Source organism: Protomyctophum parallelum, assembly GCF_964188405.1.
Source record: "Protomyctophum parallelum genome assembly, chromosome: 16".
NCBI classification, from domain to species: domain Eukaryota; kingdom Metazoa; phylum Chordata; class Actinopteri; order Myctophiformes; family Myctophidae; genus Protomyctophum; species Protomyctophum parallelum.
This window is the reverse complement of record NC_139711.1, coordinates 19,415,112-19,431,066: the sequence shown is the minus strand read 5'-3', so window position 1 is coordinate 19,431,066 and position 15,955 is coordinate 19,415,112. Positions and strand designations below refer to the sequence as shown.

General features: G+C 44.4%; 1 protein-coding gene across 3 annotated transcripts in view; it reads right to left on the bottom strand.

Moving 5' to 3' along the window:
• The window catches only part of atp11c (ATPase phospholipid transporting 11C (ATP11C blood group)), a 99,362-nt gene that overhangs the window by 46,863 nt on the left and 36,544 nt on the right, over nucleotides 1-15,955 (bottom strand). For all 3 annotated transcript variants that reach the window (XM_083785424.1, XM_083785426.1, XM_083785425.1), the window contains exons 4-6: nucleotides 6,094-6,174; nucleotides 3,583-3,693; nucleotides 1,372-1,500 (exon numbers count right to left, since the gene is read on the bottom strand). In XM_083785424.1, coding sequence (XP_083641550.1) covers nucleotides 1,372-1,500; nucleotides 3,583-3,693; nucleotides 6,094-6,174 — 321 coding nt within the window. The remainder of the gene's footprint in view (nucleotides 1-1,371; nucleotides 1,501-3,582; nucleotides 3,694-6,093; nucleotides 6,175-15,955) is intronic.

Sequence of the window (15,955 nt, the reverse complement as noted above, 5' to 3'; positions counted from 1 at the left end):
GTGGAAATCTATGCTCACACAAATAAAGCAACCACACACATTTTTCGAGGACACGAACAAAGTACGTTCACATTCAGCGCTTACTACACAAATCCCCAAAACTCTTGGAAGGAAAATCACTGAAGTACTTTAGTTTTTGATTCAATGTGTGCTTTCATGATCATTGTGTACTTATGTCATGTGTATGTGTGCATTTATGTTAATATGGCACAACAAATGTCACCCTGTGTGTGAGATATTAAAATGTACCCGTTCAAATCCACCAGATTTCTCAGTTTCCTTTCCTGCCCGAGCACGTCGGGTCCCATGAGGCTCAGCCTGAAACTGAGAACTCTAGTTGCTGACACCGTAAGCTAACAAAAACATTGTCCTAATAAAACAGATAATAATTATACTTAAGGGAGAACTTCACCCCCCCCCCCCCCCCCATCATCAACTTATTGGCTTAAATTTAGACCTGACGACGATTCTACAAATGTCTTTTAAATCATGACATGTCGATGGTTCTCAAACTATTTCATGTCAAGGATGTATTTGGCCTCCGACCCCCATCTGAAAATTGGGTGCTACATTTTCACGATTTTTCAAAAATAGCAGACCTACAAGCTCGTAGCTATGAGCTTGTAGGTCTGCTATTTTTCAATAGCTAAAGTATAACATAATGCTAAAAACACCAAAAAGGGTTCCTGCCCCAAAATGGTTAAGAATGCGACAAAAAGGGGAAAATAATCTCCATAATGTCAAGGCTTCATGGATGTGTAATTGATAGACAATAAGTCATTTCTTGGGGGTGAACTACCCTTTTAATACCGAGAGCACGGAGGGAATGTTTCGAGCAGGCCCAACAAGGTCTTAACACGACACCAGCGTCGTGAAGCTACAAACTGACGTCCAAACACTTCAGGCACTTTGACATACATAAACACAGCGTGCTCCGATGACGCAGTGGAGCGTCAATCATTCATATGTTTTTGCTTCACCGTTTGCACTCCCTGTCCTCCCTGGCACAAAGCATTTTCAGATGGGGGGGGGGGGGGGGGGGGGGGGGGTCGGGTCCGCAGCCAAACGCATTATCAATTTGGGCAGGAAAAAAATGTGAATGGGTTAACAACTTGTGGGAACGCGAACGGAACAGAGCTGGTTATGTTCTTTTAAGTTCGCCACCTTATTATCTCCTTCCACAGTGACATTGACTCAAGGTATAGAACTTTTTAAGAACTCTTGTGCAGAGCTGGTTATGTTTTGTGTGCGAGTGCCTGCATGCATGTGTCGCGTGTGCGTGTGCGTGTGCATGTGTGCATGTGTGCGTGCGTGCGTGCGTGCGTGCGTGCGTGCGTGCGTGCGTGCGTGCGTGCGTGCGCATGAGGCTACCTTGTGGTTGGACTCTCCGTCCAGGCTGGCGGTGGTAACGAAGCAGGTGTCATCGTCCCTGCAGGACTGCAGCAGGATGAGGTCACAGGGAAAGGTCTCGTCCTCCTTCACCTCCAACACATCTCCAACCTGCCATGGCAGAGGAAAGACCACCCCTTCAATGAACATCCTTTTACACAGTGGTGGGAGGAAAGTACTCACATTTTTCTACTCAAGTAAAAGTATCAATGTCTTCTAAATCCTGGCAGTTCACATGTCTTGCTCAAGGACACTTCGACACTGACTCTGATGGGGAGCCCACAGGGTTTGAACTGGCAACCTTGCGGTTACCATCCGGCCATCTGGCCTGAGCCACCGCCGCCCCGTAATAATAGTAACTAGTAACTACACTCTGAAATAAATGTAGTGGAGTAAAAAGTACAATATTTCCTTCCGAGACGTAGTGGAGTATAGAAGTAAAAGTATTGTAAATTGGATATACTCAAGTAAAGTACAAATACCTCAAAATTGTACTCCACCACTGGGTTTTCAAGTGTATGGAGACAACAACGCATCGATGGTGAAATTTGGCCATGCAGAGTCACGCAAAGAGTAAGCCAGAGATTGGTTTTGGTACAGCATACGTCATGTTTCAGCCAGTTCGTCCAACCTTTTACCACAGACGAAAACTAAATGGAAACTAAATGAAAACTGAGCCATTATGACTAAAACTACAGTAAGACTAAATGTATTGACAACAGATAGAAACTAGACTAAAATGTTAGGAAGGGACTAATGGACAAGAGATCCAGTATAAGTCATTTAACACTTGGTTGCATGCTGAAAATAGCTGATCTACAAGCTCACACCGCTTGTGTAAAATCGACTAAAATCGACTTATGACATTTAGTAGACTAAAACTAGACAAACTAAACATTCTTGACTTTAGGTGACAAAAATGTGACAAAAACGAAATGAAAACGTTTCAAGAGACCATGACTAATTTGCTGCTAATAACAACACTGGTGGTTTCAGCACTTGACCAACAGTAACCCTCCCCAACACACACCCCCACACACAAGGGGAAAAATGCGGTGACGTCATCAGAGCACATTGAAGTGTGGCCTGTTTCCGAACGACCGGTTAAAACAACACACCTTCCTGTAACATTGAAAGGCAATTCATAACATTGAAATTGAAATAATAATAAAGCTCAAAAAGCACCAATTTCGCCGCTGGGGAAGTGCTGGTGACAGCGCAGTGACACACGTCGCACACAGGACGACCAAAATACTGAGTAGGGTCGGTCAGTGCGTGTCAGGGTTGTTTTTGGTAGCAAATTTTGATTTTAGTTTCAGTCACATTTTAGTCACCTGGAATGTTCTAGTGTTAGTCTAGTTTTAGTCGACTAAATGTCATAAGATTTTAGTCGACTATATCTACAGTTGATTGCCTTGATGCCGTCGTAATGACTGATTATACACTTGCTGAAAATAGCCGATCTACAAGCTCACAGCTTGAGCTTGTAGATCGGCTATTTTCAGCATACAACCAAGTGTAAAATCTCTTATACTGAATCTCTTGTCCACTAGTTCCTTCCTAACCTTTTAGTTTAATTTTTATTTGTTGTATTTAGTCTTAGTTTTAGTCATCATAGCTTAGTTCATTTAGTTTCCATTTAGTTTGTCAGTGAAAAATGGTAGTTGACGAACACTTTACGAGTTTACGTCATAGTTTTAGTCACCCGGGGAGCATCGTGCTAGATTTTCGAACAACACCACACCGAATGCACTGAATAAACGAACAACAAGAGGGGCACACCAGTGCGCTCACAGTGAGAATTTCCCGAATGCACCCAGAATCCATAGAGGAGATCAAAACCAGAATCAGGAATTAAAGTGCAAAATACAACTTCAAGTACGGGAGATTAGAAGACCGTCATTCCATTGATAAGAGATCGTCCTTTCCACAGTCACACACACACACACACACACACACACACACACACACACACACACACACACACACACACACACACACACACACACACACACACACACACACACACACACACACACACACACACACACACACACACACACACACACACGATGCAGTAAACCAATCCGTCATGATCGGTCCACACATCGGAGACATCTAGCCCTCCGTTCCGTTCTCTGACCTGACTTTTCAGTCCAGTCCATTTGGCTGAAGCGAGAGGCCACACTGTACCTTGATCTTCTCGCTCTCCTTCTCTTGCGTCCGGCCGCCCTCCAGCACCTCTGTCACCAGGTACTTATTCACCTCGTTGTCTGCCTTGTGCCGCAGCCAGTCCTCGTACCCCTGGGAGACCACCGGGATACAAGCAGAATGAAATGTCACCACTGGATGGGCCAAGTCCTATTATAGGATTTGTTGAAAGGAGCCAACACCTCACACACTAGCGCTGTTTCCCAGACGATTAACACAATATGTAAAATTAGGATGTTTTTAGTCATATTGTTCCTGCGCTTCTACATACTGCAACCAGGTGAAGAAATCACAGACTGAGGCTTTAACCGTTGCTTTTTATGAAATATCAAAATGCTGTAATATAAAAAAAACGGAAATGACCAGAAATAGCCTATCTACGAGCTTGTTGATCGGCCATTTTCGCTGCACAACATGCCATCATATCAGACATGCTGGTTTATATGAAAATGACGTGACGACGGAGAACGTTAATCCATGCGGATATGGAGAAGGGGGCTGGAGAGAGTCAGAATCACAGTGGCCAAGTGGCACTACACGCTCTGTGACGCTGGTGCAGCCAGGGACATACGATACGGCTGTACCAGCGTACAAACAAAGACACATACTGTCGTAGGCCTTAATACAGGCCAACATAGTGCAGAGTCGAGGATATCCTGTGGTACGCACGCAGCACACCGAACGCGAGTCATCGTCAGACAACAGACAATGCAATCCGTGTGTGTGACTGTGTGTACACACGACACCTTCAGAATTACGCAGCTGCATGTCCACGTTCAGGGACAGCACGGGAATATAAAGTGCATTATTTGCACGGCAGCGGCGGTGGTGGTGCACCGTCTGGCACATATACCACCGCGTCGCCGGGGGAGGACAGACCCGCCGATTCAGTGCAACACGAGCAACACGTGAACGCGAGGGTCACACAATGGGGGACCCGCGCACTCCAGGATTCTATTACCATGTGCACTGAGGCAGCGTGGCAGACACATCCACCAGCTGCAAGGAAGAAAAGGAGATGATGGGTTCCAGGCAGTGTATTGGAACAGCACAGCACACCGCCAGACAGAAACCTAGTTATGGTGGGAGTGGGCGGTCTTGACATAAACCCCAAACGCTTCCTAAAGTGGTACCAGAAAGCACAAGCAACTGTGGCCCAGTGATGGAAATAGGTTTTCAATGAGTTGCAGTCTTTTAGATGAGTCCCAGGGACATTTTATGAGTCCCACTTCAAGGACGTTAGGATTTTTACAAATTGCAGCATTTAACTCCCATTTCATTTTATATGGTTATAATGTGGTTATATTCATGTAGAAAACAGAAGAAGTGATTATTATAACTAAAGCTAGCAAAATATCGCAATTGTTTTTTTACGTGTATAAAAAAAAACAGTACAGTAGTACAGTAGTGCATCCTGTGAATGCAGAGGTCATTGTTTAACTATAAACTGCATTCCGGGATGCAAAATGCACCCTATTTTAATCTCTGTGTGGTGTAGGGGAGCTTATGAGTCATGCAAGATGGGGATGGGGTTTGGAATGATGAAGACATGAGGTGAGAGATGGAGAGAGAGAGAGAGAGAGAGAGAGGAGAGAGAGATGAGAGAGAGAGAGAGAGAGAGAGAGAGAGAGGAGAGAGAGAGAGAGAGAGAGAGAGAGAGAGAGAGAGAGAGAGGGGAGAGAGAGAGAGAGAGAGATGCCAGAGAGAGAGAGAGGGGGGGGGGTGCAGGTGGTAGTGACGGGTGGAAGGACAGGGGGAAGTGGGGGGGGATGTGGAGTGACAATGCCAGGTGCATGGATGGAGAGGAGAGGAGAGGAGAGGAGAGGAGAGGAGAGGAGAGGAGAGGAGAGGAGAGGAGAGGAGAGGAGAGGAGAGGAGAGCATTCTGGGCATGGTGGTGCAGTTAGTTGACCTGACTGAGCAGAGGGAGGCAGAGCGCCCTGGCCTCCGTGTGTGTGGTGTCCCACTTCAAAGCCCCAAGCTGCAGCAGCTAGAGCACTGCAGCTATACAGTAGCAGTGTGTGTGTGTGTGTGTGTGTGTGTGTGTGTGTGGTGTGTGTGTCCCACATATACTTTTTTGGAAGGAAGTCCAACCCAGCTATTGTATTGTGCATTTCAAAAGCCCCCCCCCCCCCCCCACGAGCACCAGAAAAGAAAAGAAAACAAATAAATAAATAAACCCAATTGGTAAAACAATACATCTAAAGCCCCGGGATGCATACTGAGATAATAAGACCCCCACCCACAACCCCCACCCTCTTTCATCATTTTGTCTCAATATGATAGGCTCTCTCTGTGTGAGTGTGTGTGTGTGCATGGGTCGCCGTTTGTTTGGTCACGTTCCCAGACAGTGTGTTCCCTCTCGTCATCACTTAAAGGAAGTTTTGGAAGACGATGAAACGGGAGGAGAAACAGAACCCGATGATAACACAACGAGTGTTTTGCAATAATACAACTGGTTGGTTGCTCAACCTTATGAGGGGGATCGCCTTACCTGCTTGATGGCGGTTACTGTGATCACAAAAAACAATGGTAGGCCACTGGTGACTGGGCTGGTGGGGGTGTCCACTATCACCTGTGGGAACGCAAGAGGAGAAGAGTTCAATATTACAAAACAATTATCTGTGAACAATAGATTATTGGATATACCCATAACTTGCGTAACTATGGGTTGATACAGAGTACCGTTCCCATAACGTGTGTAATAGACACCTGGCGGAACCACAGTTTATGGTGGATTTGGGTCATTGAAATATATTATAAATTAATATTGGATAAACCGTGGGGAAATAAATTAATGGCATCCATCTATAGGCTTATTATAGCTTTTAAAACGCACACAATCTCATATTTAAAAATGTCTGATTTGTAAAACAATAAATCATTGTCTTTGTGTAAGTAATCAACTGGTTGAAGTTTCATGGTGATAACAATTTAACAGGTACGGTTTTGCACACTCAATTTATAATTAACGTTCACATTTTGGAGCTCTGGCTCATGGACTAAGAACCAAAAAGAACTGAACCGGTCCACAGCCGGCGGAAAAGGGGCCTGAGAGTGTACACATGGAACCAAATGGACCTTTACGCGGGCCAGTCTGTACACTCTCAAGAGTTACAGTATGGTGGTCCTAAAAAGGTTTGAGATCCACCGATCTAGGAATAAACAAAATAAAAATCACACCCGTGTGAAGTGAGGGGCGCTCTAATCATCGTACATCATCATACATCATCATCAAGAACGGTGGTCCCTTATTGGCCAAGGGTACCCACAGACATATATATGGCCATTATCTCCGACACATATGGGGGTGCATACTTAGTTTAGACTAGTCATTGGTTAGACATGGTTAGACATTAGGTTTAGGGTGAGGGTTTGAGATAGGTTGTAGTTGTAAGACTAATGACTGGTCTAACCAATGACTAGTCTAAACCAAAAACTGTCTAAACTAAGTACTGCACCCCACATATGACCTAAATTCTCCATTCATTGTCAATGGCATTTAATGTTTGTGTTCAGAGTCAGACAACACGAACATTAAACTCTATTTACGCCGTTTATAGGAGGGGATAGCGCCCCTCAAACATACCATTGTTAAAGTGCAGCTATGAATTAGTCAAATTATAATGTCAATAGTACAGTAAGAGTATAACAGAGTCATGCAACGTCAACTGAAGCATTCAAAATATGACCGTAAATGAAAGATCATCATGTGGCATGGACTACCATACCTAGACCAGCATGTTGGGCAGTTATCGGCAGCTTTTTGGATACTGACAACTAGAGATGTCCCGATACTGTATCGGAAAAGTATCACTATTATATACCTTATTTGTCATATCGGGTCATATCGATATCGACGAGTATGCCAGTCTAACCACCGATCCGACACAGGGGTAAGGGGTTGACACTATGGCAGGTAAATAAAATGTTGGGGCAAGTGGAGTTTGCTTTCGAGTTGCCCAAACTGCAAGTGCACACAGTGAGGAGTCTGCTATGAACACAACACTGGATGGGTATCGGTATCGGCTTACATAGAAATTGTGGTATCGGGATCGGATCGGTAACGTGTAAAAAAGTGTATCGGGACATCCATACTGACAACTCTAGTGAACACCATGAAACGAGGCCTGTCCTCTAAAGTGGAATGCTGTGTATCTACATCTATATAGAGTCCCACACCACTGTAGAGTAAAAGCAGGAGTGTTACTATATCTCTCTGGGTTTTGTACTGTGTGTACAGTCAGTGTAGCACATGGCAGAGTGTGGTGGGGCAGGCGGAGCGGGGCCTCTGCTTCTCCTTAACTACAGGGTGTAGCCTGTGGAAGTGTGTGTGTGTGTGTGTGTGTGTGTGTGTGTGTGTGTCACCACTCCCATTTTCACAAATCAGAGAGGATAACAATCCCCCCCCCCCCACACAAACACACACACACACACACACACTTTGTGTGTGTTTGTTTGTGTGGACGCCATGAAAGGAGGGAGGGGAGCTCACGATTTCTGGACCACAAGGACCATCTAATCAAAAGGGAGCCAGGGTGTGTAATGTATTAATCTGCAGGCACGAGGGGGAGGGGCAACGCTGCCTTTTCTGCCAAGATAGGATCCAAGAAGGTCCTCCTCGGCTCACACTGAGAGGCCTCGGCACGATGCACGTCCAGGCCAGGCCAGCACCGCATGGCCTCACACTGAGAGGCCTCGGCACGATGCACGGCCAGCACCGCATGGCCTCACACTGAGAGGCCTCGGCACGATGCACGGCCAGACCAGCACCGCATGGCATGGCCGGAGCCCAGGGGAGGAATCTGGTGGGTCCGTGTGTCCCTGTTTTTGGAAATAACTATTTGTACATTCTTATCAACTAGTACCAACAAGGTCGACTAGTGGATTTACTAGTCGACTACTTGAATAGTCGACTAGTTACTTAAAGCCCCAATATATTTTTATTTATTAAAGTTCCTATATGAGAACATATCTAACAATTTATGCAACAGATGGAAAACATTTTAATAAACTGTTAAAACGTCAACTGAAGATTTAACTTTAATTATACAATCACAATCACAATCAAATAAGTAAATCTAAAATCTCAAACTGAACTTTAGTTAACTCTCTGGCATCCACATTTTTGTCAAATAATGGCCGATATATATATAGGCCAAACCCATTGGTCAGGCTCTAGTCTAGTGTAGTGTTATGCATAATGCCTCATTGGCTGCAGTTGGTTAGAGCCATGTGTGTTGACGGGAGGGCGGAAGAATTTACACTGGTACGCCGGAAGAGTGGACGGGACACTACGTCACGCTGCCACTCAAGTGATTACTGGCCAATCACAGCGCATCTTTTCCGGGACTTATCAGACCCGAACATGCACTCTGTGACGCACACTCATGCTTCCGCTGGGCTTCGCAAGGAATCTCGGGAATTCTCTGCCCTCCCTTAAGCACATACGCTCCGGAGCCGAAAGGGGCGTTTGCACGTCTCTTTCTCTCTCTCTTATGGCCGAGAGAAAAACCAATGCCTGCTGACCACTGGTAATCTCAGAGATCCAGCTCAGGGGTACCAACTACCACCTGACCACCAGAGGCCCCTGGACAATGTACAAACAGTCCTGTGTTTTATTGTGTGTACTCTAAAGCCATCAGAAGATGGATTAAAGCAACAAGCATCACATGCATACACATGCATCTATACACCAGGGCAGGAATTTCACGGCGGCCACAGCGGCCACCGTCCTTGTCGCTACTACTCTGTTTGACAGTGTGCCCCTCGGAAAAAAATAGATGCCCCATGGCCACAGTGGAATGCACTGCCCCACCGGACATGGACTCACTAAAAACTAAGACGAAAAATGTTCGTCGACTACCATTTTCCACTGACAAAAACGAAATGGAAACTAAATGAAAAATATGCTATGATGACTAAAACTGAGACTAAATATATTGACAATTTCGTCAACAAATAAAAACTAGACTAATCTTAGGAAGAGACTAGTGGACAAGAGATCCAGTATAAGCCATTTTACACTTGGTTGCATGCTGAAAATAGCCGATCTAAAGAGTAAAAGCAAGTGTAAAATCAGTCATTACGACGGCATCAAGGCCCGCCAAAATACATTTTAGTCGACTAAATCAGCCGTAGATTTAGTCGACTAAAATCTATGGTATTTAGTCGACTAAAACTAGATTAACACCAAGACATTCCTGGTGACTAATTTGTGACTAAAACTAAAAGGAAAACTATTCAAAAGACTATGACTAAAACTAAAATCTAATTGCAAACACATTATTTTATGAAATAAACAGGTTATGTTAATGATAGTTATTGTATATACTGTGCATACAATAACAGTATACCATTTTAAAATGTAATCGCCCTAAACCTCTAAGTTAAAAACATTGTTTTATTTGATGGCCTTCGTGCCCTGGTATTTGGCCTCTGTGCCTTCACAAACAATGAGAACACCAAAGGCCAAGTGTCCCCGACCCTAAAATGTTGAAATGCCAGTTCTATACACATGCACTGCAGTCTGCCTTTCACACATACCTATAGATGTTAGCATTCTGCCGGTGAGTGGTGGAACCTGTCAAGAGTACACATGTGTCTACTGTCTACAAGCAGGGAGACTGGAGGGTACTCTACACCCCCAGCCATTGTAAAATACCCGGTAACCTGAGACCTCTCGTGGCTTTTTGCTTTAGTCAACACCTTGTTGGTACTAGTTGACTAGTTGATAAGAGAAACAAAAAAATAAGTTTTTGTAGGCCTCAAGATCATCTAGATTATAGTTATAGTCACCAATGTACAAACTATTATTAAAATAAATATATTTTAGGTAGGCCTAGTTAAATAACTAGTCAACTAGTAAACTAGGCAACTAGTACAAATCAGTAGAAGTGAAATCCCTAATAAATACATCCCTAATACAGCTTGTTGCAGCCGCTTCGAACGTTATCAACCCAGAATCACCAGTAGGTTACTCATCATGACCATGCAATAGAGCCAGTAGGCTCTACTGGGGTTTACTGCCTGTGAAACGCAGAAGTCCAATTATTGCCGCCGAAGCGAAAAGAAAACATTGTGAAACTGCAACAACTTCGCTTTATGTTTACTAGTACTTTACTTACCTGACTTATACGTGGCCGGTTTAAGACTGAGGTTAGGGTTAGTAATAGGGTTAGTTCTGTAGTCGGACAACGCGTGGCCGGTAGGACCTGTCAGAGAGAATGTTTCCCCTCACCTGTGCTCTGACTCAGGATGAGATAAACCCGCCGAGCGGCATCCTCTGTATTGAATGTATAGCGCAGTGGCTCCCAAACTGTGGGTCAGTAGACTCTGTACCCATGTCTGGGTTGCGGAGCCATTTTTATGTGTGTTTTATGTGTGTTTATCCTCTTTTTTTCATTTCATTATAATTTTTTACATTTAACATTTCCAAAGATTTCAACAAAACAAAATTCTAAAAAAATCTGTTTTAGAGATTTACATCACATTTTTATAAGGAATTTCATAAATAAAAAAGGTTTAAAAAGTGATGAAAAGTTTGCCGAGCTTACATTGCATCTGCTATTTTCACTCGTTTTTTCTTTATCGCGGTGAGAGGTCAATGTTCTCCTTTGTTTCTCGAGCTAAAACATTTGGGGGAACCACTGAAATAGCACACGCACTTTAACCCATTCTGACCTGGGATCAGATTCTAAAAATGTCTTCTACATCCTGATAGTTTTCTGAAAAAGCTATGTTTCTATGTCAGTCGTTCTTCGATTTTTCAAAAATAGCAGACCTACAAGCTCATAGAGCGCCAGCGCTATGAGCTTGTAGATCTGCTATTTTTCAATAGCTAAAGCATAACATAATGCTAACACCAAAAGGGGTTCCGCCCATGGGTTAACCATTTGAACCCTAGTGTGGCCTGTTCTGTTCTGGGCAGCATGACAACACAGGCAAACAGACAACCTACTACAAATGGATCTACAAGCTCACAGTGCCACACATTAGATCAGTGGTTCCCAGGGGTCCTTGAGGGAGTTCCAGGGGGTCCCCAGCTAAATGATATAGTTAGGAAGCAAATGGACCCTTACATACTCTCTTGAGTTGCAGACCCATAAGGGTCCATTTGGTTCCATTTGTACACTCTCAGAGTTAAATTAACATTGATTTTCCAATATACATGGAGTCCCAGAGATAGAAATGCCATTAAACGGGGGTCCGTAGCTGTATCCAGGTCAACCTGGGGGGCGACAGTCCCCGAAATAGTACTACTGTCCCGCGTCCTGCAAATCAAAGATATTAAGTGAAAAGAATTGAGCATGCGATACCATAAATCACAATAATCTTTAATCGTTGAGAAATGACTCCAAACTCTCAAGAGGGCAGGTGTGTGTCGAGTGTGTGTCTGTATTCAGCTGTGATGCTCGTTACGCATCAAAAGCAATTTTGTTTCTGCGCTGCACTGTCAAATGGGCCTACACCTGGCTTTTGCTCAAGCTGTTAATAACTAGGCTACATTTGGTTGGTTGCATGAAACGCTTGTGTTGTGTTTTATAAATAAGGCACTTTTAAACTGAAGATGATAGCCAATGTTGATTTAAAAATATTCCGGGACCACCTGCAATACCTCCGCGGACCACCAGTCTGCGGACCACCGGGTTGAAAACCCACGGTGTAACAAGAAAAATGGAGCAGGCCAAGAACAGAGCCCTGGTGAACCCCGGTCAATGAAGTATATAAGAGTGCGGTTAAAAAAAATAAAGGAGAGAGAGAGAGAGAGAGAGAGAGACAGAAACATGTGCACATGTAGACACACAGGCAGGAGTGCACACGACACGTGCACTCTCTGGCCACCGTGTATAGTGCGCGCCGGGCCGGCCTGCTGCTTCTACTACGAGCCTGTGGGAGCTTCAGTGTGATTACAATTAGCCAGGGGATAAATCAATTAGAAGGCAGAGATGGACTGGTGCACATCGAGCGGTCAGGAGGACTGCACGGTCAGGGGGAAACGGGGTAGCTGCATCTGAAGTTGTTGTGTGGTAGCAGGATACTCCCCATCACTGTTGTTTTTGGCAGCAGATTTTGATTTTAGCTTTAGTGGTATAGTCTCTGGAATAGTTTTCATTCTAGTTTTAGTCACCTGGAATGTTTTAGTGTTTAGTCTAGTTTTAGTCGACTAAATATAAGATTTTAGTCGACTAAATCTACAGTTGATTTAGTCGACTAAAATGTATTTAGACGGGCCTTGATGCCGTCGTAATGACTTTTTTTTATTTGCTGAAAATAGCAGATCTACAAGCTCACAAGTCGGTGAAAAAAAGGTAGTCGACGAACATTTTACGTCTCAGTTTTAGTCGACAAAATAAACTGCTCCCCATAGGCCCACGGTTCCCAAAGTGGGGTCCACGACGCACAGCCAGGGGGTCCGCAAGTAGTTTTTTGTTGTTGCTATTAAATTATGGTTTGCGTGATATGTGAGCTTACCATAATCGGAGTAATACTTAATCATATTCCATCATATAGAGGCTATGCGCATGCATATAGTTAATGGCATTCCGAGTGTCAAATCGAGTTGCAAAGTGAATTTAATGTCGTTTAAAGTAATTTAATACGATCAAAGAGGACTTTTCTGTTTGGATGTATGGGCTGTCAAGGCCAGAAAGTAGTTTTTTTGACACTCAGTAGGTATTCCCGCATAACTTCCAGGTACAGTATGATGATGATGATGTCACGCACATACCCTCTATTCAAGGGCCTTTGGATAGAAATGAAACAGACTCCAGTCCCTTTTAGTTGGAGCACTGCAGAGGCTGCACGTCTGTGACCAGCAGTTGCTTGTTGACGCTCGTTAATATACATCAAGGAAGGCAATTATGTTTCTGCACTGTCAAATAGATCTACATCTATTCTAAGATACGGTAGATGTATCTAGACACAACAAATAAAAGTTGTGGAAAATGGTAGCGCGTTATGACGTTCCAATGGCATCTAAATGTAAGGTTGTAAGTATATGCTTATCGGTGTATATGCTTATCGGTAAGTTTGGAACCCCTGCCATAGACAACAGAGGGGGGACGGGGTATAACAGCTGTGTGTGTGTGTGTGTGTGTGTGTGTGTGTGTGTGTGTGTGTGTGATGCTGATGGTTCTCTCTGGATAATAGGCAGTGTAACCCTCAGGCTTCCCACAAGTACCAGTAGGCAAGGTGAGCTGCCAAATACTGCCTATAAAACGCTGGCCTGCCTGGTATCGGTGTGCGGCCAACTGTAAGCCCATTCCAATACCACGTAATGTATCACATGACGACATGTCATTTACAGGTAATGTGTTGAATGCTTCAGTTTGATGTTGCACGACTGTTTTATAGAGCGTCGCAGTCCCGCCCCCTACCAGGGCCCGGGAAATGATTTATCCCTAGATTGGTGGTTCTCAAACCACCATAAATGTAAGTGTACAAATGGAAGCAAATGGCCCCGTAAATACAGTGGTTCCCAAAGTGGGGACCCCCAGGGGTACCTGAGGGAGTTACAGGGGGTCCCCAGCTAAATGATAATTAGGAACCAAACGGACCATTATGGGTGTGTAACTGAGTGTACAAATGGAACGGTTCCATTGGTACACTCAGTTAAATTAAGATTGATTTTACAATATAAATTGGGGGTCCCAGATTATAGAAATGCCATTAAATAGGGGTTCCTAATTCAGGTCAAACCGGGGGGGGGGGGGGGGGGGGGGGGGTCCTTGAAATGAAAATCCGTAAAAATCTTCTCTTTTATGGGGCTTCCCTGGCATATCTTTTCAAATGGGGGGTACGCGGGGCATAATTTGGGGGTCCTTAACATGAAAGTTTGGGAACCGCTGCTGTAATGGACCCGGTCCATAGCTATATGTGACTCTGAGAGTTACAGAGCTGTGAGGGTCCATAAGGAACCTCCTCAGAGAACTGTGAGGGACCCTGCCTGGACCAGTGTTGATTTCGTCGACTAAAACTAAGACGAAAATGTTCGTCGACTACCTTTTTTCACGTATGAAAACTAAATGGAAACGAAATGAAAACTAAGCTATGACGACTAAAACCAAGACTAAATATACTGACAATTTCGTCAACAAATAAAAACTAGACTAAAATGTTAGGAAGGGACAAGTGGAAAAGAGATCCAGTATAAGTCATTTTACACTTGGTTGCATGCTGAAAATATAAGATCTACAAGCTCACAACATGCGACGCATTGTGAGCTTGTATGTCGGCTATTTTCAGCAAGTGTAAAAACAGGCATTACAATGGCATCAAGGCCGCCCAAATATATTTTAGTCGACTACGGTAAATCAACTGTAGATTTAGTAGACAAAAATCCTATGATATTTAGTCGACGAAAACTAGACTAACACTAAAACATTCCGGGTGACTAAAATGTGACTAAGTGAAAACTATTCAAGAGACTATGGCTAAAACTAAAATCAAAATTTGCTGCCAAAAACAACACTGGCCTGGACCCCACTTTGAGAGCCACTGTCCAACATTTGTTAAAATCACACACTGGCATCGAATCGCTACACTCGGTATCGACTGGCACACAAGTTGTGGGAATCGTTATGGGGAAGGTGGCACGCATCAGAAATGTGGACCTCTATGGGGACCTATACCACGGGTCACGGACAAAGTCAGAGAGAGAAGGATGAGGCTGGCAGGGCACTGCGTCAGGCACCCAGAACTTGAGGCAAGTAAATTGACCCTATCCTATATCCCGGCTCCTCCTGTCCACATGTCGAAGTGTCCTTGGGCAAGACGCTGAACCCTACATTGCCTCCAATGAGTTGGTCGGTGTTAGCTCGCCACCATTGGTGTGTGAATGTAGGAAGTGAGGACGCTGGCGTCGACTGTTCGCCGCTTCACCTCCCAATGTATGAACCATTGTAAAGCACTGTAAGCACTTGGAAAAGCGCTATAAAACAAAATGCAATTCATTTATGGGAGCCAATCCAGCGCAAAGCCAGGAGGGGAATGAAGCGTACCGCACCTATGTAGACGTGCTGCGGCGCGACAGCTTGGCTGACAACACTGAAGAGCTCAAAGAACCTGATTGTTGGATAGGAAATTGTGGAGGGCAGCGATCCAGGAATCCTGAGTTGGTGTTGGCTAGACCTCACTCTCGCAGCAACTAACTAACTAACTAATGGGGAAGAAAACAATCTCAGTCTGGGCCACCGCAAGAAACAGAGCATCCTCTCTCTCTCTGAACGCTGATGAGAGGTGGAGGAGGTTGAGGAATGATGGTGCAGCACTTTATTCTTTCCGATCTAATGAAATTGATAACATAGCCCAGCAGCAGCACGCGTGGCACGCGACGCACACACACGCACACACCT